The 26,801-nt window shown below is 42.1% G+C and overlaps 1 protein-coding gene and 1 pseudogene across 3 annotated transcripts in view; both read right to left on the minus strand.

The window, feature by feature from the left end:
- Window positions 1-18,828: 18,828 nt before the first annotated feature.
- Window positions 18,829-26,801, minus strand: part of NSMCE1 (NSE1 homolog, SMC5-SMC6 complex component) — an 83,284-nt gene continuing 75,311 nt past the window's right edge. For all 3 annotated transcript variants that reach the window (XM_053694426.1, XM_053694425.1, XM_053694427.1), the window contains exon 8: window positions 18,829-19,196. In XM_053694426.1, the coding sequence (XP_053550401.1) occupies window positions 19,090-19,196 (107 nt within the window). In that variant the 3' untranslated portion in view covers window positions 18,829-19,089. The remainder of the gene's footprint in view (window positions 19,197-26,801) is intronic.
- LOC128642552 (uncharacterized) lies at window positions 20,289-20,406 on the minus strand (annotated as a pseudogene).

Raw genomic sequence — 26,801 nt, forward strand, 5'->3', positions numbered from 1 at the left:
TATCACGTGGTTGACACGTGATTGATACCTAGGGGGTCACAGATCATCTTAACCTATTTGCGCAGCTCAGTGGGAACTGAAACTATTCCCATTGACGGCTTTGGCGGCACATTGGCTCCTGACTGCACGTGTAGTCTCCTTAATTGGCTCGTGACTACATGTGTAGTCAGTGAGTGGGACAGCAGTGTGTTTGCAGCGTGGGCAGTAGTCAATCCGACTCACCGAGCTCTGAGGGCGGCAACTTAAATGCTGAGCTGAAGTCAGTGGGGTTTTTTTTGCAACTAGCTCCCAGTAGTGCATTGCTGCTCCTGCTCTTGATATATGGATAGGAAGGTGAAGCTTAAAAATGCTTGATGATGAAATGCAAGTGTCTTTATCTAATATTCCACCAAATATTCAGAAATTGTGTTCATCCCATCACCCTCATACATCCCATTAAAATAGTAAGTAGCTATTGGTGTTATTAAACTTTTTTTTTTAATTCTTGCACATACTTACTGTTACTTGTAAATGCATTTTGTTATTATATAATTTATGTATGTGTCCGTATCTCTTAAAACAAGTTAGTTCAACCTCCTGTTTGCCAGTACAACTGAATTACTGTGTCGTAAAATGATGTAGGTCTAAAAAGTGTGTCCCCAACATGAAAAGTTTGGAAAGCTCTGCTCTAAGTACTTGTCCATCTTACACAATTTCTCTGGTGGTACCACAATAGAGTCACAGTCATCCAGAGTCGCTAAAACCTCCCGAAGCAACAGGCGGAGGTGTTCAAGCTTAAATCTAAAGGACATGATGTCCGAGTCCGTCTGAGGTAACACACTTCCCGAATCAGAAAGTTCCCTCTCAGACAGAAGTTCCCTGACCCCGAAATCAGATCCCTGTGAGGGTACATCGGAAATCGACAACAAGGCATCAGAGGTCGCAGTATTCAAATTGACTTCTGTCCTGCTGTGTTTGCCCTGTAACACTGGCAACTTAGATAAAACCTCTGTAAGGGTAGATTACATAACTGCAGCCATATCCTGCAGAGTAAATGAAGTAGACGTGGTTGAAGAACCCGGCGTCGCTTGGGTGGGCGCTAAAGGTTGTGACACTTGGGGAGAAAGTAACGGCATACCCTGATTCTCATCAGACTGAGAAGCATCTTTAGACATTTTCCTTAAAGAAAATTCACTCTTTACATTGTAAGGCCCTTTCAGTACATGAGGGAAAAAAGTAAGAGGGGGGTTCCACAATGGCATCTAAACACATAGAACAAGTAGTTACCTCAAGTTCAGACATGTTAAACAGACTAGCAATAATAGTCGTTCTTTACTTGAAATATTGAGCTCTGAAGTCAAATTACATAGACAACATTTTTACACTAAAAAGTGTACTGCGCCTTTAAATAATAAAAGCGCAACAATTTTTCTGTTATCTCCAAAACAACGTTTGCAATAATAAAAACTGTTCTAATGTGCCCAAAATAGTCTAACAGTATTTGCACCAGTTTGCTTAGATATGGTAAAAATCAATATATATCGAATTTATCAGTTATAACAAACTTTTTATAGATTCAGGCCACTGCACCTCGCCAAAGCTCTGCTGCGGCGCCTACCTGCCCCCGGAACACACTGCTGCTGCTTGAGAAGCAAACAACAATATGTACAGTGGCGCTTACCAGCCTCTGGGGACCTGTGATTTAGGGCAGCGTGTCTTCGGCGGAACACTGGTCTCTCTCCTCTTCAAACTCCTCACTTCCAGGGAGCCTCAAGCGTGCAGACGCCTTTGTCACGGCGTCAATATAGCAAATAGAAATCCAAAATTGCCGGGCATCACAAGGAGGTAGGTAAAAAAGGAGGATACAGGGGGAAATCCGTAAAAAACAGAATTTATGCTTACCTGATAAATTACTTTCAATTACGGTGTATCCAGTCCACTGATTCATCCTTACTTGTGGGATATTCTCAATCCCTACAGGAAGTGGCAAAGAGAGCACACAGCAGAGCTGTCCATATAGCTCCCCTCAGGCTCCGCCCCCCCAGTCATTCGACCGAAGGTTAGGAGAAAAAGGAGAAACTATAGGGTGCAGTGGTGACTGTAGTTTTACAAAAATAAATTTGAACCTGACTTAATTGCCAGGGCGGGCCGTGGACTGGATACACCGTAAGAGAAAGTAATTTATCAGGTAAGCATAAATTCTGTTTTCTCTTACATGGTGTATCCAGTCCACGGATTCATTCTTACTTGTTGGATACCAATACCAAAGCTTTAGGACACGGATGAAGGGAGGGAACAAGTCAGGTAACCTAAATGGAAGGCCCCACTGCTTGCAAAACCTTTCTCCCAAAAATAGCCTCCGAAGAAGCAAAAGTATCGAATTTGTAAAATTTGGCAAATGTATGCAGTGAAGACCAAGTCGCTGCCTTACAAATCTGTTCAACAGAAGCCTCATTCTTGAAAGCCCATGTGGAAGCCACAGCCCTAGTGGAATGAGCTGTAATTCGTTCAGGAGGCTGCTGCCCAGCAGTCTCATAAGCCAATCGGATGATGCTTTTCAGCCAGAAGGAAAGAGAGGTAGCAGTCGCTTTTTGACCTCTCCTCTTACCAGAATAGACAACAAACAAAGATGATGTTTGTCTGAAATCTTTAGTTGCCTTTAAATAGAATTTTAAGGCACTAACCACATCAAGAATGTGTAACAGTCGTTCCTTCTTAGAAACTGGATTAGGACACAGAGAAGGAACAATAATTTCCTGGTTAATATTCTTATTGGAAACCACTTTTGGAAGGAAACCAGGTTTGGTACGCAAAACAACCTTATCTGCATGGAACACCAGATAGGGTGAATTACACTGCAAAGCAGACAATTCAGAAACTCTTCGAGCAGAAGAAATAGCTACCAAAAACAAAACTTTCAAAGATAATAACTTAATATCTATGGAATGTAAAGGTTCAAACGGAACCCCTTGAAGAACTGAAAGAACTAAGTTTAGACTCCATGGAGGAGCCACAGGTTTGTAAACAGGCTTGATTCTAACTAAGGCCTGTGCAAACGCCTGAACGTCTGGTACAGCTGCCAGACGCTTGTGTAACAGGATAGACAGAGCAGATATCTCTCCCTTTAAGGAACTAGCTGACAAACCTTTCTCCAATCCTTTTTGGAGAAAAGACAATATCCTTGGAATCCTAACCTTACTCCATGAGTAACCCTTGGATTCACACCAACAAAGATATTTCCGCCATATCTTATGGTAAATTTTCCTGGTGACAGGCTTTCTGGCCTGGATCAGAGTATCTATCACTGATTCAGAGAACACACGCTTAGCTAGAATTAAGCGTTCAATCTCCAAGCAGTCAGTTGCAGAGAAACTAGATTTGGATGCTTGAATGGACCTTGAATTAGAAGATCCTGCCTCAATGGCAGTTTCCATGGTGGAGCCGATGACATGTCCACTAGGTCTGCATACCAAGTCCTGCGTGGCCACGCAGGCGCTATCAGAATTACCGAAGCCTTCTCCTGTTAGAATCTGGCTACTAGCCGAGGGAGAAGAGGAAACGGTGGAAAGATATAAGCTAGACTGAATGACCAAGGCGCTACTAAAGCATCTATCAATGCCGCCTTGGGATCCCTGGATCTGGATCCGTAAAGGGGAAGTTTGGTGTTCTGACGGGACGCCATCAGATCCAATTCTGGAATGCCCCATAGCTGGATCAGCTGAGCAAAAACCTCTGGGTGGAGTTCCCATACCCCCGGATGGAAAGTCTGACGACTCAGAAAATCCGCCTCCCAGTTGTCTACTCCTGGGATGTGAATTGCAGATAGATGGCAGGAGTGATCCTCCGCCCATTTGATGATCTTGATTACTTCCTTCATCGCTAGGGAACTCTTTGTTCCCCCCTGATGATTGATGTACGCTACAGTCGTGATGTTGTCCGACTGAAATCTGATGAATTTGGCCTCCGCTAGTTGAGGCCACGCCTGGAGCGTATTGAATATCGCTCTCAGTTCCAAAATGTTTATCGGGAGAAGAGATTCTTCCCGAGACCATAGACCCTGAGCTTTCAGGGAGTCCCAGACCGCACCCCAGCCTAACAGACTGACATCGGTCGTGACAATGATCCACTCCGGTCCCTGAGACAGGTGATCCTGAGACAACCACCAGAGAAGAGAGTCTCTGGTTTTCTGGTCCATTTGTATTTAAGGAGACAAATCTGCATAATCCCCATTCCACTGTTTGAGCATGCACAGTTGCAGTGGTCTTAGATGAATTCAGGCAAAAGGGTCTACGTCCATTGCCGCAACCATCAAACCAATTACCTCCATGCACTGAGCCACAGAAGGCCGAGGAATGGAATGAAGAACTCGGCAAGTATTCAAAAGCTTCGACTTCCTGACCTCTGTCAGAAAGATTTTCATTTCTACCGAGTCTATTAGTGTTCCCAGGAAGGGAACCCTTGTGAGCGGGGGCAGAGAACTTTTTTCGACGTTCACCTTCCACCCGTGAGACCTTAGAAAGTCCAGAACAATGTCCGTATGAGCCTTGGCTCTGTGAAAAGACGACGCCTGTATTAAGATGTCGTCTAGGTAAGGTGCTACTGCAATGCCCCGCGGTCTTAGTACCGCTAGAAGGGACCCTAGCACCTTTGTGAAAATTCTGGGAGCGGTGGCCAACCCGAAAGGAAGGGCCACGAACTGGTAATGCGTGTCCAGAAAGGCGAACCTTAGGAACTGATGATGATCTTTGTGTATAGGAATATGTAGGTACGCATCCTTTAGATCCACGGTAGTTATATATTGACCTTCCTGGATCATCGGCAAGATTGTCAGAATGGTTTCCATTTTGAAAGATGGAACTCTGAGGAATTTTTTTTGAATTTTTAGATCCAGGATTGGCCTGAAAGTTCCTTCCTTTTTGGGAACTACAAACAGGTTTGAGTAAAATCCCAGTCCTTGTTCTGCAATTGGAACTGGGTGTATCACTCCCATCTTTAGAAGATCTTCGACACAGAGTAAGAACGCCTGTTTCTTTGTCTGGTCTGAAGACAAACAAGAAATGTGGAACCTTCCCCTTGGGGGAGAGTCCTTGAATTCTAGAAGATACCCCTGAGCAACAATTTCTAATGCCCAGGGATCTGGAACGTCTCTTGCCCAAGCCTGAGCAAAGAGAGAAAGTCTGCCCCCTACTAGATCCGGTCCCGGATCGGGGGCTACAACTTCATGCTGTCTTGGCAGCAGGCGCAGGCTTCTTGGCCTGTTTACCCTTATTCCAGCCCTGCAAGGGTTTCCAGGTTGCTTTAGGCTGGGAAGCGTTACCCTCTTGCTTAGCGGCAGCAGAGGTTGAAGCAGGTCCGCTCCTGAATTTGCGAAAGGAGTGAAAATTAGCCTTGTTTTTGGCCTTGTTTTTGGCCTTAAACGGTCTATCCTGCGGGAGGGCATGACCCTTCCCCCAGTGATATCTGCGATAATTTCTTTCAACTCGGGACCAAAAAGGGTCTTTCCCTTGAAAGGAATGTTTAGTAATTTTGTTTTGGACGACACGTCAGCCGACCATGATTTGAGCCAAAGCGCTCTTCGCGCCATAATGGCAAAACCTGAATTTTTCGCCACTAACTTAGCTAATTGGAAAGCGGCATCAGTGATAAAAGAATTAGCCAGCTTTAAAGCGTGAATTCTATCCATGACTTTGTCATATGAAGTCTCCCTCTGGAGCGACTCCTCCAGCGCCTCAAACCAAAAATCTGCTGCAGTAGTTACAGGAATAATGCAGGCAATTGGTTGGAGAAGGAAACCTTGCTGAACAAACATTTTCTTCAGCAAACCTTCCAATTTTTTATCCATAGGGTCTTTAAAAGCACAACTGTCTTCTATTGGTATAGTTGTACGCTTAGCAAGTGTTGAAACTGCTCCCTCCACCTTAGGGACCGTCTGCCACACGTCCCGCCTGGGGTCATTTATGGGGAACATTTTCTTAAAGATAGGGGGGGAGGAACAAAAGGTACACCTGGTCTCTCCTACTCCTTAGTCACAATATCCGCCACCCTCTTTGGGATCGGAAACGCATCAGTGTATACAGGGACCTCTAAAAATCTGTCCATTTTACACAATTTTTCTGGGACCACCATGGGGTCACAATCATCTAGCGCAGCTAAAACCTCCTTAAGCAGGACGCGGAGGTGTTCCAGCTTAAATTTAAACGCTAATGAATCTGACTCTGCCCGCTTAGAAATTTTTCCTGCGTCAGAAATTTCTCCCTCGGACAGACCATCCCTCACTGCCACTTCAGAGTGTTGTGAGGGTACTACAGATAAATCATCCAAAGCTTCTGATTGCTCATCCTCCGTTCTTAAAACTGAGCTATCACGCTTTTTTGTAAAAAATGGCAGTTTGGATAGAAATGCCGCAAGGGAATTATCCATGACTGCTGCTAATTGTTGTAATGTAATAGGGCACAATGCGCTAGAGGTACTAGGCAACGCTTGCGCGGGTGTAACTGGTGTAGACACATGGGGAGAGGAAGGAGGACTATCCTCATTACCTTCCGTTAAAGAACCATCTTGGGCTACATTTTTAAGTGTCACTGCATGGTCATTAAAATGTTTAGATACCTGAGCACACACAGAGAGCTCCGCATACTAAGCTCCTAAAAAAAGCCTATATTTGCTGCCAGCACGTTCCCCACACGCATCGACCTTGTTGGAGGTGACTGTACACCTAAACCCCAACGGACTAAGAAGTGTGAAGGGCTCCTACATCGCCCTTGCCCCCAGAGGGACAAAGTGCGCACGGCGCTGTGGAGCGCAAGGGGCGAGCGCCATCTTGGACCGCGGCCTCCTCTCTCCGGCACACACAACGGGAGAGCTACACGCACGCAACAAGAGACCGGAGCTGGTGAGAAGGCTAAGGTCCTGGACCGGTGCCTAATACTTTACTTTTCAATAAGGGAGAGGTGGTGACAAGGGGGTGAAGGGGGCCAAGGCAGGATAGCATAACTCCCTGGACACAGAAAGAGCGCGCCAACACTGCGCTCTGTCCTAGATACAGTATCCTCCTAAGCACCTTTTAAAATCTGCAAAGGGTCTGTTTTGAACTGTTTTGAGCTGCAGGTTCCCCAGCTAATATCTGACAAGAGAGTGGAAGCTGTTTTAAAAGGCTTACTAACGTATTGCAACGCCAGACAGCCACTACACAGAAGACCCTCTTCAATTAACTTTCATGTGGCCTTTCTCTCCCCCTCCCCCCCCTCTTCATAATACAAACCAGAGAGACCCGCACTATAAAACCTGGGCAACTGAAGCTTATTAATTAACTCCGGTCAAACACACACAGAGACTGATTGTTATCAATTTCCTTTGAAGCCTTGCATGTTACTTGCACTAGGGAGCGAAGATCCAGCAAAGCCACTTATATACAAAGTGCAAAAGCCCTCCTTGTTTAAACTGGACATTCATTTATTGAAATATCTCTAGAAAGAAAGGGATTGCACAATGCATGGTGAAAACTTTGTGTGTTTGGTGCTGTTCTTACAACTCTTGAAACCTTGTCCTATACTGCAACCTAAGGGACACTAAGGGTTACAACATCTGGCTCATCTTTACTATTCAGTTAGGACACTGATTTATTAACTGCACACTCTCAGAGGGAAAGGCAGGGAACACAAGCAGAAAAAAAGGGAAAACAAGAGGTCCTGCACACTAGAAGTCTTACATCTTTAGATATCTGGCTCTACTCTTCTGCCCATTGACACTGTCATCCAGGCGACACAAATAGCTGTAAAACCACTTTAAGTCCTACTCTGCAGTCTGGGGGACACTCACTGTCGCAACAAATAACCACCAACAACACTGCAAGCGACTAGTGAAGATTTTGTATGAAGATTGACCAATACTTTACACCTGTTCCTCACTCGTCGACAGGGAAAATGGCCTCTAGGGGCAAGTATTCAGAAAAGAAAAAACAGGCAACAGATCAACCCATGGAACCCCCACCTTCCCCTAGGTCCTCTCAAGGGATCACCACAGATTCGGCTGCCCTACTTCAAGAGCTTAAATCATTCTTCCTACCTTAAATGGAATCCCTCCAGGCGGGGGTCGATACTCTCACTAGTGAAGTGCGCCAATTTTCCACCAGACTCACTCATGCTGAACAACGCATATCGGATGTGGAAGACAGACGTCCACTTCTACCGCAGTAAGACAACTTCAACGCCAAAACCAGGCACTTCAGAAGGTTGATGACCTTGAAAACCGCAGCCGAAGAAACAACCTTAGGGTGGTGGGGGTCCCGGAAACAATAAAGAACAAAGATCTATTGGAATTCACTGCTTTAACTCTCCCTAAACTGCTAAAGATGAATGCAGACCACTTGCCCCTAGATATTGAACGGGCGCACCGTCTAGGCCCAGATAAAGGCCTGGATACCCTCAACTCTCATCCGAGGCAAGTAATTTTCAAATGCCTTAATTACCAAGAAAAACTTGCCCTGCTGAGATCATACCGAGCCCACTCTGGGGATCTAGTTTTTGAAGGGAAACGGTTGCTAATTTTCCAGGACTTTTCTGCTGAGGTGACTAAGTTGCGCAGGGACTTTGCTCCACTCTGCTCCCGCTTGCATAAAGAAGGAAAAGAAGCCATGTTGCTATACCCGGCAAGGCTGAGGTTGCAGACACCTGCTGGGCCTAAATATTTTCGTACTCCGCAGGAACTACAACTATATCTAGACAAAGATAGTCAAGATGCACCACGCTGAGGACAGAGATTTGAACACTATGCTTTCTTTCCTTTTCCCCCTTCTTCTTTGGTCTCCTCATGGAGAGACAGAGATATGGGGAACTTGTCTGTCCTGGAGAAACAATGGATACAGACCCCTTGAAAGCTGACCGGCTCCATTGGTCCCTGACCTACTGTTTATCCCATCTAGCAATGGAGCGGAAGAGGACTCTTGTCATCTTTAGTCTTTTGTGCTGGGTGACCAAAGTTATAAGTTATGGAAAGTTTTTTCTTTTGCCCTTTATTGTTGCAGCCTATTATATTGAATGTTGTGCTATGTCACTGTGTGGTATGGCAAGAATTACTGTTCTCTATATTTTGCTGTCTTTACAAATATATGTTATTGTTTTGGGTTCAGGGAAAGGACCGCACTTGTCTTTTCGCTCAATGGCACCTACGCCAGGAAAAGACTTCCCTCTGTACGCCTGCAATAGTGGACACACACTGGTACAGCTAAGCACACATGTATTGTCCATTACATCTGTACAGATCCTTCTAGATCTTGACTTGACCGCTGGGGCCACATACCACGCAATGCTATCCCCTCTCTGCCTGCATTCCCCTGACGTTGAGGTGCTCTACTTTTCCACATGCCTGACTATAGGGACAATAGATGCACGACTTCTTCTATATCCACATTACCGGGAGGTTACTCAAGGCACTGAAGAGGGTGGGACACATTCCCATAGGCATTTGGGGTTTGACTCACCTGACCGAACACGCCTACTACTTCTTACCTTTACTATTCTCCACCTTCATGGGTTACCCTTAGGAAGCCTTAAACTGCCCCCCTTAAGTAACTCATACTGTGATGATCTGCTGTAGCAGATATTGTTGCAGTGAAAATATTAAGTTTGTATCTCTTTCCTGAATATAGTCAAGCAATATGGTCTTGATAACCTGACTAGTCAGTAGTGAGAGTTACTGTTATAGATTTAAGCGCAGAGTCTTAATCTGAATTGTCTTTCCAGATTAGATAATATAAGTGCATCAATAATTAATAAGACAAGTAATGATAAAGAACAGATCAGATGAGATATGATCACACAGGTGATTAATGAGTTAACTTCAGACGAGATATAACTTCTGTTAAATATGTATCCTCTTCACGCACTCACACATACAACCTTAAAATATATACAAGTCCATTCACATATCCTTTCGTCAGGTATTTAGGCAAACTTTGAGATGATGATTTTAGATTCCTGAGGTAAGTAACATAGAATTAGAATAAAATTATATGCAGCGTTTTTGAACAGAGAGAACTTGTGCCTGACGACCGGTCCGGTCGACGTCTTCAGTGTGAGTGCGGCTTCCGGATTGCGGTAAGTAGTTCCGGCGGCTTCGTAATCCAAAAAGCAAGTTAAGTCCGTAAGAACAGACAGGTTGTGAAAGTTGAAAAGTTCGTTACAACTAATGATAAGTGATAACGAAAACCAAGGGGAAAGTAACAGTCCAATAATGAGAATATATTACGAGAGAAAAAGTCAAGTAGCAATATTAACTAGAGAAAACAAAATCACTCTAGTAACAGCAATTTCCAGACAAGGAATGCCTGACCCAAATGTGCTATAAATAGGGAGTTACCTGTTAAAGGCGGGATATACCTTAAAGGTATATCACACATACCCACCAGGGAACAACAGAAGTTATCCGACTATCTTGACACACACGCTCAAACCTTTATGTCCCAGACTACCCCCATCACCACATATACCACTAAATACCTGGTTGCACTTGATAGCCATACATCTCTACACCGCTACAACTAAGTGCCTCAAAACATACTTACTACAAGTTTACCACTCCCATAGGAGCATTATGCCGATGGGCACCATTGGAATGTCCCGTTTGTGTGGGGGGGTTTTGAAGATGTTACTATATGCTCTGCTAATGCCAGTGTTTTTATACCCTCAGCAGCAACTACGCCTCCACTCCAGGGAACCTCTACCCCAGCGACAGCCTGAGATTTGGCGGCTATGTAGACTGAACCTTGGGCCTCTTCCTCCTGCTCCTAACTCTGAGTACCGCACCTTGGCACAGGCTACTATGAATTTTGCTAAATTGACCCCCCATTATACAGAACAAACTATACATGTTCCCAAACCAGTAGTCCCCTTTTTAGGAAACCAAAACATGGCCAGGCAAATTTATCTTTCCTTACCTATTTTATGGCGTTACGGTGTAACATAGTTTCATGGAATGTTGGAGGTATCACCTCTCCCGCTAAACGCAGCAAAATAATACATTTCTTAAACTCAATACATACTGATATAGCTCTTTTGCAAGAGACTCGATTAACCCAGGAAGAGCATGCTAAACTCAAGATTAGATGGGTGGGACAGGTCATAAACACACCCACGGAAGGTAGGAAGAGAGGGGTGGCTATCTTGGTCAGGAAGGGACTTAGTTTAACTTTCAATGACACATACCTAGACAACAAAGGCCGCTACATACTTACTAACCTGTGTATAGCAAACAAGACGTACCTTCTTTGTAATGTCTATGGCCCAAATGCACTTTCACCCCAGTTCTGGCACCAGCTAAAACTTAAGCTAGCAAAGAGGAGTGGGCTTCCAATTATCATGGGGGGGGGATTTTAACATGACACAACTCATACCGATTGACAGATTTGTAGAACCCCCAGCCCTCCCGATTCTACGTACTACATCTCGCAGACAAAAAGCTGAAGCAAAAATCACTAGGAGGCTTAGGGAAGACTTAGGACTGGTGGACTTATGGAGGCTACGTAACCCTACAGAAAAAGATTATACTTGCATATCTAAAACGCATCATACAATGTCTAGGATTGACTACTTCCTGACAAATCCTGCTCTCACACCACATATTTCCCATACTACAATATACCCTGTCACTATCTCAGATCACGCACCCATTAGGCTGCTACTTGACTTTGCCCCCCCACATAGCTCACGGAAGACATGGAGATTTCCTTCCTACCTTTACAATAACGCCGATTTCCGTCAGCAACTGCGCTCTTATTGGATAGACTATAGTACAGATAATGCGCAACACCAAAATAACCCAGACCTCTTTTGGCATACATCAAAAGCTGTCTTGAGAGGGAGAATTACGGCCTATACGTCACACCACAGACTTAAGGCCAAAAAGATGACTGATCAGATGCTAACAAATCTCACAGAAGCGTACAACTCTTACCTGTCTCACCCCACGCGCCTCACTAGACAGCACTATTATGATCTCAAACAGGAGAGAGACACGCACATCCAGATGGTGGACAACACATTTGCGGTACACAGGCAGGGAAAATTCTATAGGTATGGGAATAAGGCCGGTAAAACCATGGCCAATATGGTCAAAGTGGCTACACCCAAATCCTATATCCCAGCGTTGGCTACAGAGGGGGGGGGCTTTGTACGGACACACCTGCAATCATGCAGGAGTTTGTCTCCTTCTACACCAACCTATATAATAGGCAGGAGATCTCAAAGCCAGATAAACGCTCGTTTTGGAGCAATATAACTGTTCCTACCCTAACGCCCGACCAGCTGTCCTCCCTAAATGCCCCCATCCAGCAACAGGAAATAACGAACACTATTAAACGCATTAAACTTGGTAAAGCGGCGGGACCTGACGGTCTCCCCGTGGAATACTACAAAATTCTATCTCCTGAGATAACCCCTACGTTGGCAACACTATTCTCTGACTATATCTCAGGGGCATCAATCCCTGACTCCAGGTTCTCAGATGCAAATATTTGCGTTATCCCCAAGCCCGATAGGGACCCTACTATACCCTCATCCTACAGGCCGATCTCCTTATTAAATGGAGACTATAAATTGCTGACCAAGATATTGGCTGATCGATTGGCAGAGGTCTTACCCCACCTGGTCCACCCGGATCAAACGGGGTTTGTTAAACATCGCTCCTCAATAGTCAACTTGAGAAAAACCCTTGCAGTTATTGACCACTACCACCGTGTCCAGAGGTTCCCAGCTGGTACCCCGTTGCCGGATGCTTGCTTTCTCACGGTAGACGCTGAGAAAGCGGTTGACAGAGTAGAATGGGATCACCTATACACCGCTCTGACGAAATTTGGTGTTCAGGGTCAGTTTTTTGAGATAATACAAAAACTATATAATGCGCCATCGGCGTCCATTATAGTAAACAACAATCTATCCCCTTCCAACTAAGAAGAGGAACTAGACAAGGCTGCCCGCTGTCCCCACTCCTCTTCGACCTAGCCATCGAACCTTTAGCTTGCTATATAAGGCAGCACTGTCCTGGCCTACAGGTCCACACACAACTTCTACATTTAGCTTTCTTTGCCGATGACTTGTTGCTCTATATAGGTAACCCAGCCCTTAATATACCTAAAGTGCTAGAAATTATGTCACAATTCGGCAGATTCACCGGCTACAAGATAAACGTCGATAAATCAGAGGTGACATGGCTTCAAAATAGCAAAAACACCTTGCTTAAAGACACAAACCTACATATCACGTCTGGCTCGTTTAAATATTTAGGCATACACTTGCATGTAGATCCCACACGTATATACCACCTTAACATCCCCAAAGCCATAGCTAAATCACAAGATCTTATTAGAAGTTGGAGGGGGCTCCCTCTCTCCCTCCACGGTAGAATCCACCTACTCAAAATGATTATTCTGCCAAAAATGTTATATCCATTGCAGATGCTTCCTCTATTACTCCATAACAGGGACACACAAACCATCTCTTCTGCTTTTGCTTCCTTTGTTTGGAACCAGAAGAAACATAGGATTAGCAAAACTAAACTGTCAATGTCACTAGATGCGGGAGGCCTCAAATTCCCGAACATCCTGTGGTATAACTGGGCAACGCTAGCCAAGTTGGTTATGGGGTGGCTCACCAGATCTGATTACTTCACCCCTGCTGTAGAATTTGACATTATCGCACCTCTCAATGTGGCTTACTTGCCACACGCTAAGCTGGCGTCCGTTCCCTCTCACATCTCTCAAAGCATACTGTTTCGCGACCCATTAAGGGCATGGAACAAGATGTGTAGATTTTGGAAAATAAACCAGGGGGTGTCTAAATATTTACCTTTGCAAGGAAACCCTGAGTTTATCCCGGGTTACACTACCAGTGCCTTCCACGTTTGGCAAACCTTGGGACTGACTTCCATTGCACAAGTGCTGAACAATTTCACACTCCAGGTCCACTCGTTTCAAAGTTTAAAGGAAACCTACGGTATCCCACCTAACACTATGTTTGCCTATTTTCAATGCAGACACTATGTTCAATCTCTCATCACATCTAACCAACTCACAAACACAAACTCCGTCATAGATAAACTGTTCCGTTCTGCACAACAGGGCTAACACTCCATCACCAACATTTATAATGAATTAGCAGCACACCTAGAGCAACCGACCCTACAGGCAATATATAACAAATGGCAGGAGACAAGAAACATCTCAATTACCCTACCAGACTTGACAGAAAGTTTTTCAAAAGTTCGTATGGCCACTCTCTCTGCATACTCGAGAGAAGCCCACACCAAACTACTCAGGCATACATTCTTCCAAAACTAAGAGCTAAAATGGTCCCGCAGGCAGTAGATAAATGCTCTAAATGCTCCCTTGACTCCCCAGACCTTACACACCTCACCTGGGATTGCCCCAAACTCACTAAATTGTGGGGCAAACTAAAGTTTTGGCTCCAGAAGGTGTTGACTGAGAGGGTTGACTTAACTCCATCCAACATTATTTTTCTGCATGATTTTGAGGTTGCACCAGGGCGCCAGAAATTCCTTTATTCTGTGATACTCCTTGCCAGGAGGTTAATTCTGCAATATTGGGTGTCCGATAGAGCTCCTCCCTTTCAGAAATTATTACACACTATACATAGACAGGTACTCTTAGAACAGGCAGATGTGCAGGGAGATCTGGAGAGGAGAATCAAAGCTTTTATTCGTAAATGGGAACCCTACCTTCTTTATTTATCTCCACAAGTCAGAGATAGGATTCTGTATCCTTTCCGTAACTTCCTATTTATGATGGAAGAAAATCTTTGTGGTAACTGGTGTCCAGCCCCTTCCATGCCTACTGTATGACCGTATCACCTCCACCCCACTTCTAGCCCAGTAATCTGATCCTACGCAGACCTTGCAAAACTTCCACACCTCTCATCTGTTGCCTGTGCCGGGGTGTGGGTCTCCCCCCCCCCGCCTGTTACCCCTTCCCTGGAGTGGAGGGCTCAACAAGAGGATGTCTCCTGCTCCATGTTTTGAGATTTGTTATATTATGTTAATGTTTTTTTAGTTTTATTTGTTTAAAAAATAGAAAATAATGCTGAACTCTATGATGACATGGACACTAAAAGAATTCTGGTGATGCTCTCTCGCACAAGCGGCTTGAGAGAAGGTCGCATCTTATGTACCTTATGTATTGTTTTTGCATATATCTTTCCGTGTTGTGATGGAAAAAGCATATACAAAAATAAAGTATTTAAAAAAAAAAAAAAAAAAAAAAAAAAAAGGTTTAGATACCTTAGCACACTTTAAACACAAATGCAATGGGGGTACCGCCATGGCTTTCAAACACATAGAACAAGGTCTATCTGTAGGCTCAGACATGTTAGACAGACTTAGATAGCACTTAAATACAAAAAAATACACTTTTTGAAAAAACGTTACTGTGCCTTTAAATAATAAAGAGCACCCACTTTTTTACCAAATCTCAAAAAAATATCCGATCTTTATGAAATTTACACCATATGATCCTAATGCTTTAAAAACATTGCACACCAAGTTTCAAGCCAATTAACCCCTTATTGCCCAAACCGGAGCAAATTGAAGCTGCCACCGGTTTAACACACTACAGCACGATGCCACAGTCTCTGCTGTGGCCCTACCTTCCTTGGGGATTAGTTTTGGAACGAAAACAAGCCTCCCTGAAGTCCTTCTGCAATCTCTGGACTCTACATGTGAAGCTGCATGAAGCTGACTTGCAAAACAACTGCGCAACTGAGGCGCGAAAATTAGGCCCCCTCCCTCTTCACTCCGGAGTTGTGGGGCCTTCCTGAGTCAATTTAGGTGTCTAAAATTATGCCAGGCGTAAAAAACCCCTATAAAGTGTTCCAAACATGATAAACACTTGTGCAAACATCAGATTATATTAAAAAATAATCGATTTTCCCCATAACAGTGTCCACCAGTGATTTAAGCCCTTTTAACTAAGCCATCCTTCTATACTGAGTCTGAGAATATGGCTTACCTTCCCACATAGGGATTTCTGTCAGTCTTCTAGCATTACCAAGTCTTGTTAGAAAAAAAGTGACTGAGCATACCTTAAGCAGTTAAGCCTGCAAACTGTTCCCCCCAACTGAAGTTCTCCGGTACTCAACAGTCCTGTATGCGAACATCAATGGATTTTAGTTACAACATGCTAAAATCTTTTTCCTCTCAGCAGAAATCTTCATCACTTTCTGCCTCAGAGTAAATAGTACAAACCGGCACTATTTTAAAATAACAAACTCTTGATTGAAGAAATAAAAACTACAAATTTAACACCACATACTCTTTACCCTCCCGTGGAGATGATACTTGTTAGAGCGGCAAAGAGAATGACTGGGGGGGGGCGGAGCCTGAGGGGAGCTATATGGACAGCTCTGCTGTGTGCTCTCTTTGCCACTTCCTGTAGGGATTGAGAATATCCCACAAGTAAGGATGAATCCGTGAACTGGATACACCATGTAAGAGAAATATTACCTTTATTCGTGAGACAGTTTAAAAACAAAGCAGAGCTCGCAGCTCATAATGTTAGAAAAGGGTTTTCAGTGGAGACAAAAAAAGAGCAGACATGTTTCGTGTGGGGCTTCCACACTTGCTCACTGTGATGCCCTGCAATTTTGGATTTCTATTTGCTGCTTGAGAAGCTTTTAAGACACTTCGTTTGGCAAAACAACTTAGGCCCCATCGGAGCCCAGGACCTTGCTGTCTATCTGATCCGGATGATACTGCGCGTCTGAGCGCGCAAATATAGCCCCAACCAATACCAAGCGTAACTGCATGAAAAAAACTGCTCTCCCTTAGGTCAGTTTAATGTATGACAATGACAGTCCTTAGCCAGCAACTGCATCTCCCAGCGTTTAGCCCAAACTGAATATACCCAAATGATATTAGACATATTTAGAAGTCAACATAATGGGAATTCCAGGTACACCATTACCATACATATAGTGCATACTGATTACCCCTCCTCAGATAGGGAATAATGTCAGCCTGTTCTGATGCATCAAGTCTCCCCAGAAACAAATGACTGAACATATCTCAATGCTGCTTGTAGCATGACACGGTTCTCCACACTGAAGATCTTTCTTTACACTACCTTCAACTGCTCTGTGGGAACCAGCATGGATCTTAGATAACATTTGCCAAGATCATCAACATCAGGGCAGAAAAATAAAATGTCTCCACTCCTCTTGGGAAGTTATAGACTGACGATTTCTCCCTGAGGAAAATAGTACTCACTGGCACCATTTAAAAAAAAAAACAACTTCTTGATTGAAGAATCTAAACTAACACCTAACTTTACCTCTTCCTATCACTAACACAGGCAAAGAGAATGACTGGAGGGGGAGGGAAGGGAGGAGCTATATATACAGCTCTGCTGTGGTGCTCTTTGCCACTTCCTGCTAAACAGGAGGCGTAATCACATAAGTAAGGATGAAATCCGTGGACTCGTCATATCTTGTAAAAGAAAGCCCCTTCTACTTTAGGCACCGTGCTCCATGAATCTTTAAATGGAGTCAGCAACAGGAAACATCTTTTTAAAGATGGGAGACAGGGAGAAAGGTATCCCTGGCTTCTCCCATTGCTGTGAAATAATTTCAGTCACATGGTATGAAACAGGAAAAACTTCCACAGAGGAAGGAACATCATAGTATATGTTAAGCTTACTAGATTTTCTAGGGTTGACCATGACAAAAGAGTTGGAGTCGTCCAAAGTAGCCAATACCTCCTTTAACAGTACACAAAAGGTGTTCAAGCTTAAACCTGAAGTTTACTTCTTCAGCATCAAAGGATTTGTACTGTCAGAATATGATATTTCACACTCAGAAGCTAGAGGTAACCTCCTTCTCAGAGTTATGAGGGAGGGTAACTTGCACAGCAGCAGAAGGGACAGACACCTTATTATCTGAAAAATGTTTAGTTTTCCTCTTGCGTTTCTCCAACAAAGGAAAAGCAGATAACGCCGCAGATAACGGGGAGGATACCTGAGCAGCAAAATCTGCAGGCAAATAAACTCCTCCAGGAGGCTGAGAGGAACTGCAGGGCACTGTATGTGATGCCATTGAGGTTTGATACATGAGAGGAGAAAGCTGTGGCATTGCCTGAACAGCATCATCCTTAGAGATGACATTTTCACCTCTTAGCCAATAGCCATGCGGTAAATCCGGCTTGGCGCCCATGGGAGCTGGATTTACTACGTCACCTCTTAGCCAAAAACATTTTTAGCCGTGGGCTGCTGCACCAGGTAAATACGGCTATCAATTGAAACAAATAAAGAAGCTTTCTACATGAAGTATCTTATGCTTCATGAATGAAAGTCCCCTTATTTATTTCAGTAGTCCATCCTAGCGTTTGTACAACGCTAGGATTGACTTTCACTTTAACAGTCATAGACTACTTATGAACATGCCTTAATTGCTAATACAATACAAGTACTATGCTGCATAACCTTGTAATAATCCTTATACTATTGAGATATATATATATATATAACACATACACACCAATTTGCGCGCTCTCTCTCTATATCTCAATATCATAAGGTTTATTACAAGGTTATGCAACATAGAATTTTATAATATATGAAAAGGTATTTAATATACTATCTAAATTCTGTTTTAAACAAAAATGAAGACAAATATTAAATCATAACGTAAAAGGCATCCATATTCAATATGTTGCATTTAAGAAAGACATTTTAGACTGCTTCAATTTTTTGTTTTTTTTAAAGATTTTATTCACCACTAGCTCTTTTTCCACATTGTGTAAATCCTATTTCTGATAACTTCTAAATCACAACATAACCAAAGAACAAGGATATTCAAATGTATACATTTTTTTATTTTTTTTAACAATGAAGTGACTAGAAGCAAAGAGAAATGTCAAGAACAGCCTTTCTAATTTATAAGAATAAAAAGGTAAATGGTTATTATCTGCCATATATTAAATGCTTGAAAATACTTGTTGAATATATATAAATATATACACACACACACTGAAAGAAGGTGGTTAAGTAAGTAATGTCTACGAAAACAATCTTGATAACCCAAGGAAATTTATACAACATTTGGAGACCAAGATTTATCGACTTCTCCTTGAAGACATCGATGTGTTCGCTCCTCTGGCCTCTTGAGTCCTTGGTGTCACTTTCTCAGAAGGTGGAGCTTGGGAACTGTTTTGATTTAAATCTGTAAGGAAAAGCAAAATATTGCAAGTTACTGTCTTCAGACGAAAGTCAAAAAGGTCAGAAAGTTATATTCAATGTTTTCATATTATATATTATAGATGCACTATAAGTCAGTTCACTGTAAATCAAATTTTGTTTTTAAATGCTTATTTTAGATACAATTGCCAATTGAACACAAATTTCCAATTCAGATTGAGAAGAAAAAAAACCCTAAATTTATGCTTACCTCATAAATTTACTTATTTTTTGACACGATGAGTCCACGGATCATCTAATTACAAATGGGATATTCACCTCCTGGTCAGCAGAAGGAGGCAAAGAGCACCACAGCAGAGCTGTTAAATAGCTCCTCCCTTCCCTCCCACTCCAGTCATTCGACCAAAGTTAAGAAAAGAAAGGAAAAGCCAAGGTGCAGAGGTGCCTGAAGTTTACAATAACCCACAACCTGTCTTACAAGAACAGGGTGGGCTGTGGACTCATGTCAAAAAAGAAATACATTTATCAGGTAAGCATAAATTTTCATTTCTTTTTTATGACACGATGAGTCCACGGATCATCTTACTTACTAATGGGATTCAATACCCAAGCTAGAGTACACAGATGATACGGGAGGGACAAGACAGGGAACCTAAACGGAAGGCACCACTGCTTGAAGAACCTTTCTCCCAAAAGTGGCCTCAGCCGAGGCAAAAGTGTCAACTTTGTAAAATTTTGAAAAAGTGTGAAGAGAAGACCAAGTTGCAGCCTTGCAAATCTGTTCCACAGAAGCTTCATTTCTGAATGCCCATGAGGAAGCAACAGCCCTTGTGGAATGAGCCATAACCCTCTCAGGAGGTTGCTGCCCAGCAATCTCATATGTCAAGCATGAGATACTCTTCAGCCAAAAAGAAAGAAGTAGCCATAGCTTTCTGTCCCTGATCTATACATCCTTTAATATAGAAGGGAGAATAAAAACAGGTAAATGTTTAAAATCCTAAAAACTAACCTTTTAATTTAAAGGTTTTAAAGAATTTAAACGATAAGCAAACACAATGCTTATCACAATTTCCAAATATATATAACAGACAATTAAAAAGTCACCTGAAATGTTATAAGCATATCGCATCGGTGTTCCCAGGTGGACTCCCATCGAGGTACAGACTAGTCCTGGCCCTGCTTAACTTCCGAGATCAGACAGGATCAGGTGCTTTCAGAGCAGAGTGGCGGTAGGCTGACACAAGGGACAAGGAATGTTACAGACATTAGAGATATCACCTCAATATGATAATGATAAAAATATTGTATCCTTTAAACCAAACATGGATAAATATACTAGGTGTCCTAAAAACACTAAGATTGGAGTATGATGCATCAAATCATACATAACAGATAAATATCCCCTCAAAGAGAAAGATAAAAAAAATATTTATATAAAAAAAATATGAGTCCTAGAAACATTACCCAAGAGTATGAGACATGAAAACATGTCACCTACATAAGGAACTCATCTCAATATGAGAAAAATAAAGAAATAAACATATCAGTGTCATAAAAACACTAAGAAGTGAAGTATGATACATTAAAAACCATACATACTAGTCACAGATAAAAGGATAAAATCCACTCAATAAAACACAGGGATCCAATACAATAAATACATCCTAAAAAGATGCTACCATAACAGTGTAGCATACTATAACAACGAAGCAATCTCCTATGTGAGAGATTGGAAAAAAAGAAAATCTGCATAAATATAAAAATGTGAATTGATAATAGCAGGAACCTCAATTAAATATGTATAAAATAAAATGAGCATTTGCCTAGAACTGCCATCAGATATCAGCAAATATTAGTGAAACACAGGATTTTCAGGAGAAAAAATATCCTAAAACATAAAACTGCAGAGACATATTCCTGATTGGAAACAAAATAATTTTTATTCCTTATCCTCCTTGTTAGAAAATGGTTATGATGGCTTACATAGGGTAACAAATACGAAACTCAGAAAGAGAGTTATAAATACAAATCTGTGAGATTCCAAGCTTGAGGTATTAAAATAAATAAATAAATAAATGTAATGACCTCAAAACCTCACAAGATGGAGCCAAAACCCAAGGAATAACTGATAGTGAATATATATAATTTCCAACTACAGAATACATGGCTATATAGTTTCCACCGTTATGGAAATTATCAGACAGACAGATAAAAATTCTGCAGAATGGAGCTTCAGCTAGATGAAATGACTCCTAACTAAATACCGGCATTCTTTCACTGTAGGACATTATCCTACACACCAGCCAGCCAGACATGAAAATATAAGATTAGTTATGTATCTACTGTAGGAAAAACACTCTTGACAAGGGGAACGGCCACATGAAATAACCATGATTACCTCCCACAGAATCATTTCTGGGGCCAGAAACAAATATCCCCTCTCTTGCCGGCTGTTACACTAGGCTTTACCTGAAACAGCTGCCTTCTATTTCGGCTGTTACTGTCAGGAATTGCGCTATTAACCCCTTCAGGAGGTAGCAGGTCCCACTGTGTTCCAGATCTTCCTGTCCTTTCTCTGTGGAATATAATTGAAAAGACTTACCCTCCAAGGTCTTCTGCTGTGGAGCAGTAACAGCAGCTCCAGGAGTGCCAGCCTCATCTGATCGCTGGAAGGGTCCTGAAGAAACAAGAAAAAAAAAAAAGTAACCAACCCTGGTTTTCTAAATAGGGGCAGCATAGATTTTGAAAGGTAAGCAAGGACTACCTCGCCGTCTTCTAACTGCTAAAAGCCACCATTGCTCTTACTAAAGAGATTGACATGGACACAGCATAGCCCCAATCCTTGCTTGCAGGGAAACTACCCAAAAAAGGATTAAATATCTTCAGACACATCTTCACACATCCACCCGATGATCGAGGCAAAGAATGACTGGGGATTATGGCAATGGGAGTGACACTTAACAGCTCTGCTGGGTGTTCTTTGCCTCCACCTGGAGTTAATTTTCCCACTAGTTATTAGAATGGGTTTGTGGACTCTTCATGCCAGTGGGAAAGAAACATAATTTATGTTTACCTGATAAATTCTTTTCTTTCTTGGGAGTCCACAAATTCATTCATAACCTATGGGAATTACTTCACATGGCCACCAGGAGGCAGAGACACCCCAAACAAAGCATTCAACATCCCTCCCACTTCCCCTACCCTCTCAGTAGTTCAAGCCGAGGATTAGGAAAAGTAGAGGGATATAAGGGGTACAGAGGTGCCATAAGGCTGCCGCCACAACATTATTTCAGGAAGGTGGACTCACTGCCAAGAAATAAAATAATATATTATTAGGTAAGCATAAATTAGGTTTTTTTCTAATAGCAGTGAGAGTCCACAAATTCATTAATAAACTATGGAAAACGAATACCCAAGCTGTGGAGTCCACAAAACCTTAGGGAGGTAAAAGGTAGTGCTTAGTATTTAGGACTGCCTTCCCTACCACTTAAGAATCCTTTTCCCAAAAGACTCATCTGCAGAGGATAAACATCAAATCTGTAAAATTTTGTGTAAGTATGCATTGAGGACCAATTAGAAGCCTTGCATATCTGTTCAACTGAATGCTTATTATTGAAGGCCCAGGAAGAAGACACTGCACGGGTAGAATGTATTGATTAATATTATGAGTTGAAAAAACCTTAGGTAAAAATCCTCTCTGTCCGCAGATCGCCCTTATCTGCATGAAACGCCAGATAAGACAGATCACATTGAATAGCAGACAATTCAAAAACTCTACGAGCAATTGTTAACAGAAATAAAAACTTTCCAAGTTAGGAGTAAGGCTCCATGGAAGAGCAACTGTCTTGAAAACAGGTCTAATTCTAGCAAGAGCTTGAACATCTGGCAAATGAACCAACTTTTTATGTAACAAAACAGAGAAAGCAGAAATCTGACCTTTAAGACTGACCGACAGGCCCTATTCTAAACCATCCTAAAGAAAGTGAAGGATACGTTCGGTGTTGTAAAGACGACTGGTAATAGGCTTTCTAGCCTGAACCAAATTATCAATAACCAGCTCAAAGAATTCTCACCTGGGACCAGACTGTGTTAAATATCCATGCAGTCAACCTCAGAGAAGGCTCGGCCTCTAATGAAACTGCCATGGAGAAGCAGATGACATTCTCACTAGATCTGCATACCAAGTCCAGTGTGGCCACACAGGAGCCAACTGTATTGCTGGAACGCCCTCCTGTTTGATTCAAGCTATTACTTGAGGGCGTAGGACAATTGGAGGAAAAACAAACTAGATTGAAGTTCCACAGAACTGCTAAAGCGTTCACCAACGCCGCCTGAGGTTCTCTTGATCTTGATCTGTATCTTGGCAGTTTAGCATTGAGACGGGAAGCCATCAGATCTATCTCCGGGCACCCCCACCTGCGTGTGATCTCGTGGTTTAGTGACCATTCCCCGGAGTGAAGAGTCTGTCTGCTCAGAAAATCTGCTTCCCAATTGTCCACGCCTGGAATGTGGATAGTCGATATTTGGCATTGATATTTCTCTGCCCACTGAAAGATACGAGACACCTCCTGCAACGCCAGAGGTCTCAGATGAAAGCGAGCAAAATGAATAGCATCCGAAGCTGCCACCATAAGACCTACCACCTCCATGCATTGAGCCTCTAATTTCCAATCCAATCCATAGGATCTTTGAAAGATGTACTATCCTCTAAAGGTATAGTAGTGCATTTAGCCAAAGTGGAAATGGCATTATCTACTTTAGGGACTGTATTCCATACTTCCAAACTGTAATCTGGCATTGGAAACGTCTTCTTAAAAGGGATAGTAAACACCAAAAAATGCTATTGTTTAAAAAGATAGATAAACCCTTTATTTACAATTCCCCAGTTTTGCATAACCAACACTGTTATAGAAATATACTTTTTACATCTGTAATTACCTTCTATCTAAGCTTCTGCTGACTGGCTCCTAATCTCAGATCTTTTGACAGACTTGCATTTCAGGCAATTAGTGCAGACTCTTAAATAACTTCACGTGTGTGAGCACAGTGTTATCTATATGAAACACATGAACTAATACCCTCTAGCTGTGAAAAACTGTAAAATGCATTCAGATGAGAGGTGGTCTTCAAGGGCTTAAAAATTAGCATATGAGCCTACCTAGGTTTAGCTTTCAACTAAGAATAACAAGAGAACAAAGCAAATTTGATGATAAAAGTAAATTAAGAAAGTTGTTTAAAATGACATGCCCTATATGAATCATGAAAGTTTAATTTGGACTTTGCCATCTCTTTACAACTTGGAGAAGGAGAGAAAAGGGACACCAGGTTTTTACCCCTCCTTGAATATATCTGCCACCAATGAAGGTACTGGGAACACTTCAGTGATCTTCAACTTCGGTTTAAATACCATATCCAATTTGTGCATCTGTTTTTCCTCAGATAGTTTAGACTCGGGTACACCCAGAGAGTGTATAATACCCCCTTAAGTAAATATCTCAGTCCTGTATCGACTAACCGGAGGAATTAGAGGTTGAAAGTTCCCCTTCAGAACTAGCTGAGGAATTGTATGCATCAGAAAGTTGCATATGGCTTAACACTGCAGTTCCCATAGAGCTGCTGGTCCTAGATTCAAAAGGAGCCCTGCTTGATCTTCCTCTTTTTTTCCCCTGTAACTGTAATTGGGCAGTAAAATTACAAGGAAAAAACATTAACCCCTGAGGTAATTTAAGGTATTGTATCACAGGTTACATAATGTGAGGTAATCGGTATGACAGTCTGGGGTTGTAATACTGGCATATCAGGACAAACTTAATATCTGTGAGGCCACAGAGCATCCAGAATTACCCTGAACTGGTGGAGATAGTGCAGGAGTCTGGGTACCAGGGCCCAAAGAATCAGACTGCAAAAACATAAATTTATGTAAGAACTTACCTGATAAATTTATTTATTTCATATTGGCAAGAGTCCATGAGCTAGTGACATATGGGATATACAATCCTACCAGGAGGGGCAAAGTTTCCCAAACCTCAAAATGCCTATAAATACACCCCTCACCACACCCACAATTCAGTTTCACGAATAGCCAAGTAGTGGGGTGATAAAGAAAGGAGTAAAAAGCATCAAAGGAATTTGGAAATAATTGTGCTTTATACAAAAAAATCATAACCACCATAAAAAGGATGGGCCTTATGGACTCTTGCCAATATGAAAGAAATAAATTTATCAGGTAAGTTCTTACATAAATTATGTTTTCTTTCATGTAATTGGCAAGAGTCCATGAGCTAGTGACGTATGGGATAGCAATACCCAAGATGTGGAACTCCACGCAAGAGTAACTAGAGAGGGATAAAAATAAAAACAGCCATTTTCCGCTGAAAAAATTAATCCACAACCCAAAATATAAGTTTATTCTCATAAATGAAAGGAAAAAAACTTAAATCATAAGCAGAAGAATCAAACTGAAATAGCTGCCTGAAGAACTTTTCTACCAAAAACTGCTTCCGAAGAAGCAAATACATCAAAACGGTAGAATTTAGTAAATGTATACAAAGAAGACCAAGTTGCTGCTTTGCAAATCTGGTCAACTGAAGCTTCATTCTTAAAAGCCCACGAAGTAGAGACTGACCTAGTAGAATGAGCTGTAATTCTCTGAGGCGGGGCTTGACCCGACTCCAAATAAGCTTGAAGAATCAAAAACTTTAACCACAAAACCAAGGAAACAGCAGAAGCCTTCTGACCTTTCCTAGAACCAGAAAATATAACAAATAGACTAGAAGTCTTCCTGAAAACTTTAGTAGCTTCAACATAATATTTCAAAGCTCTTACCACATCCAAAGAATGTAAGGATCTCTCCAAAGAATTCTTAGGATTAAGACAAAAAGGAAGGGACAACAATTTCTCTATTAAGGTTGTTAGAATTCACAACCTTAGGTAAGAATTTAAATGAAGTCAGCAAAACCGCCTTATCCTGATGAAAAATCAGAAAAGGAGATTCACAAGAGAGAGCGGATAATTCAGAAACTCTTCTAGAAAAGTAGAAGAAAGTAGTTTAATGTCCAAAGAATGCATAGGCTCAAACGGAGGAGCCTGTAAAGCCTTCAAAACTAAATTAAGACTCAAAGGAGGAGAGATTGATTTAATGACAGGCTTGATACGAAGCAAAGCCTGGACAAAACAATGAATATCAGGAAGTTGAGCAATCTTTCTGTGAAATAAAACAGAAAGAGCAGAGATTTGTCCTTTCAAGGAACTTGAAGACAAACCTTTATCCAAACCATCCAAAAGAAACTGTAAAATTCTAGGAATTCTAAAAGAATGCCAAGAGAATTTATGAAAAGAACAACATGAAATGTAAGTCTTCCAAACTCGATAATAAATCTTTCTAGAAACAGATTTACGAGCCTGAAACATAGTATTAATCACTGAGTCAGAGAAACCTCTATGACTAAGCGTTCACACCTTCAAATTTAATGATTTGAGATCCTGATGGAAAAATGGACCTTGAAATAGAAGGTGTGGCCTTAGTGGAAGTGGTAACTGGACATCCGAACAGGATCTGCATACCAAAACCTATGAGGCCATGCTGGAGCTACCACCAGCACAAACGATTGCTCTATGATGATCTTAGAGA

Source organism: Bombina bombina, chromosome 11 (genome assembly GCF_027579735.1).
Source record: "Bombina bombina isolate aBomBom1 chromosome 11, aBomBom1.pri, whole genome shotgun sequence".
Lineage (NCBI taxonomy): Eukaryota > Metazoa > Chordata > Amphibia > Anura > Bombinatoridae > Bombina > Bombina bombina.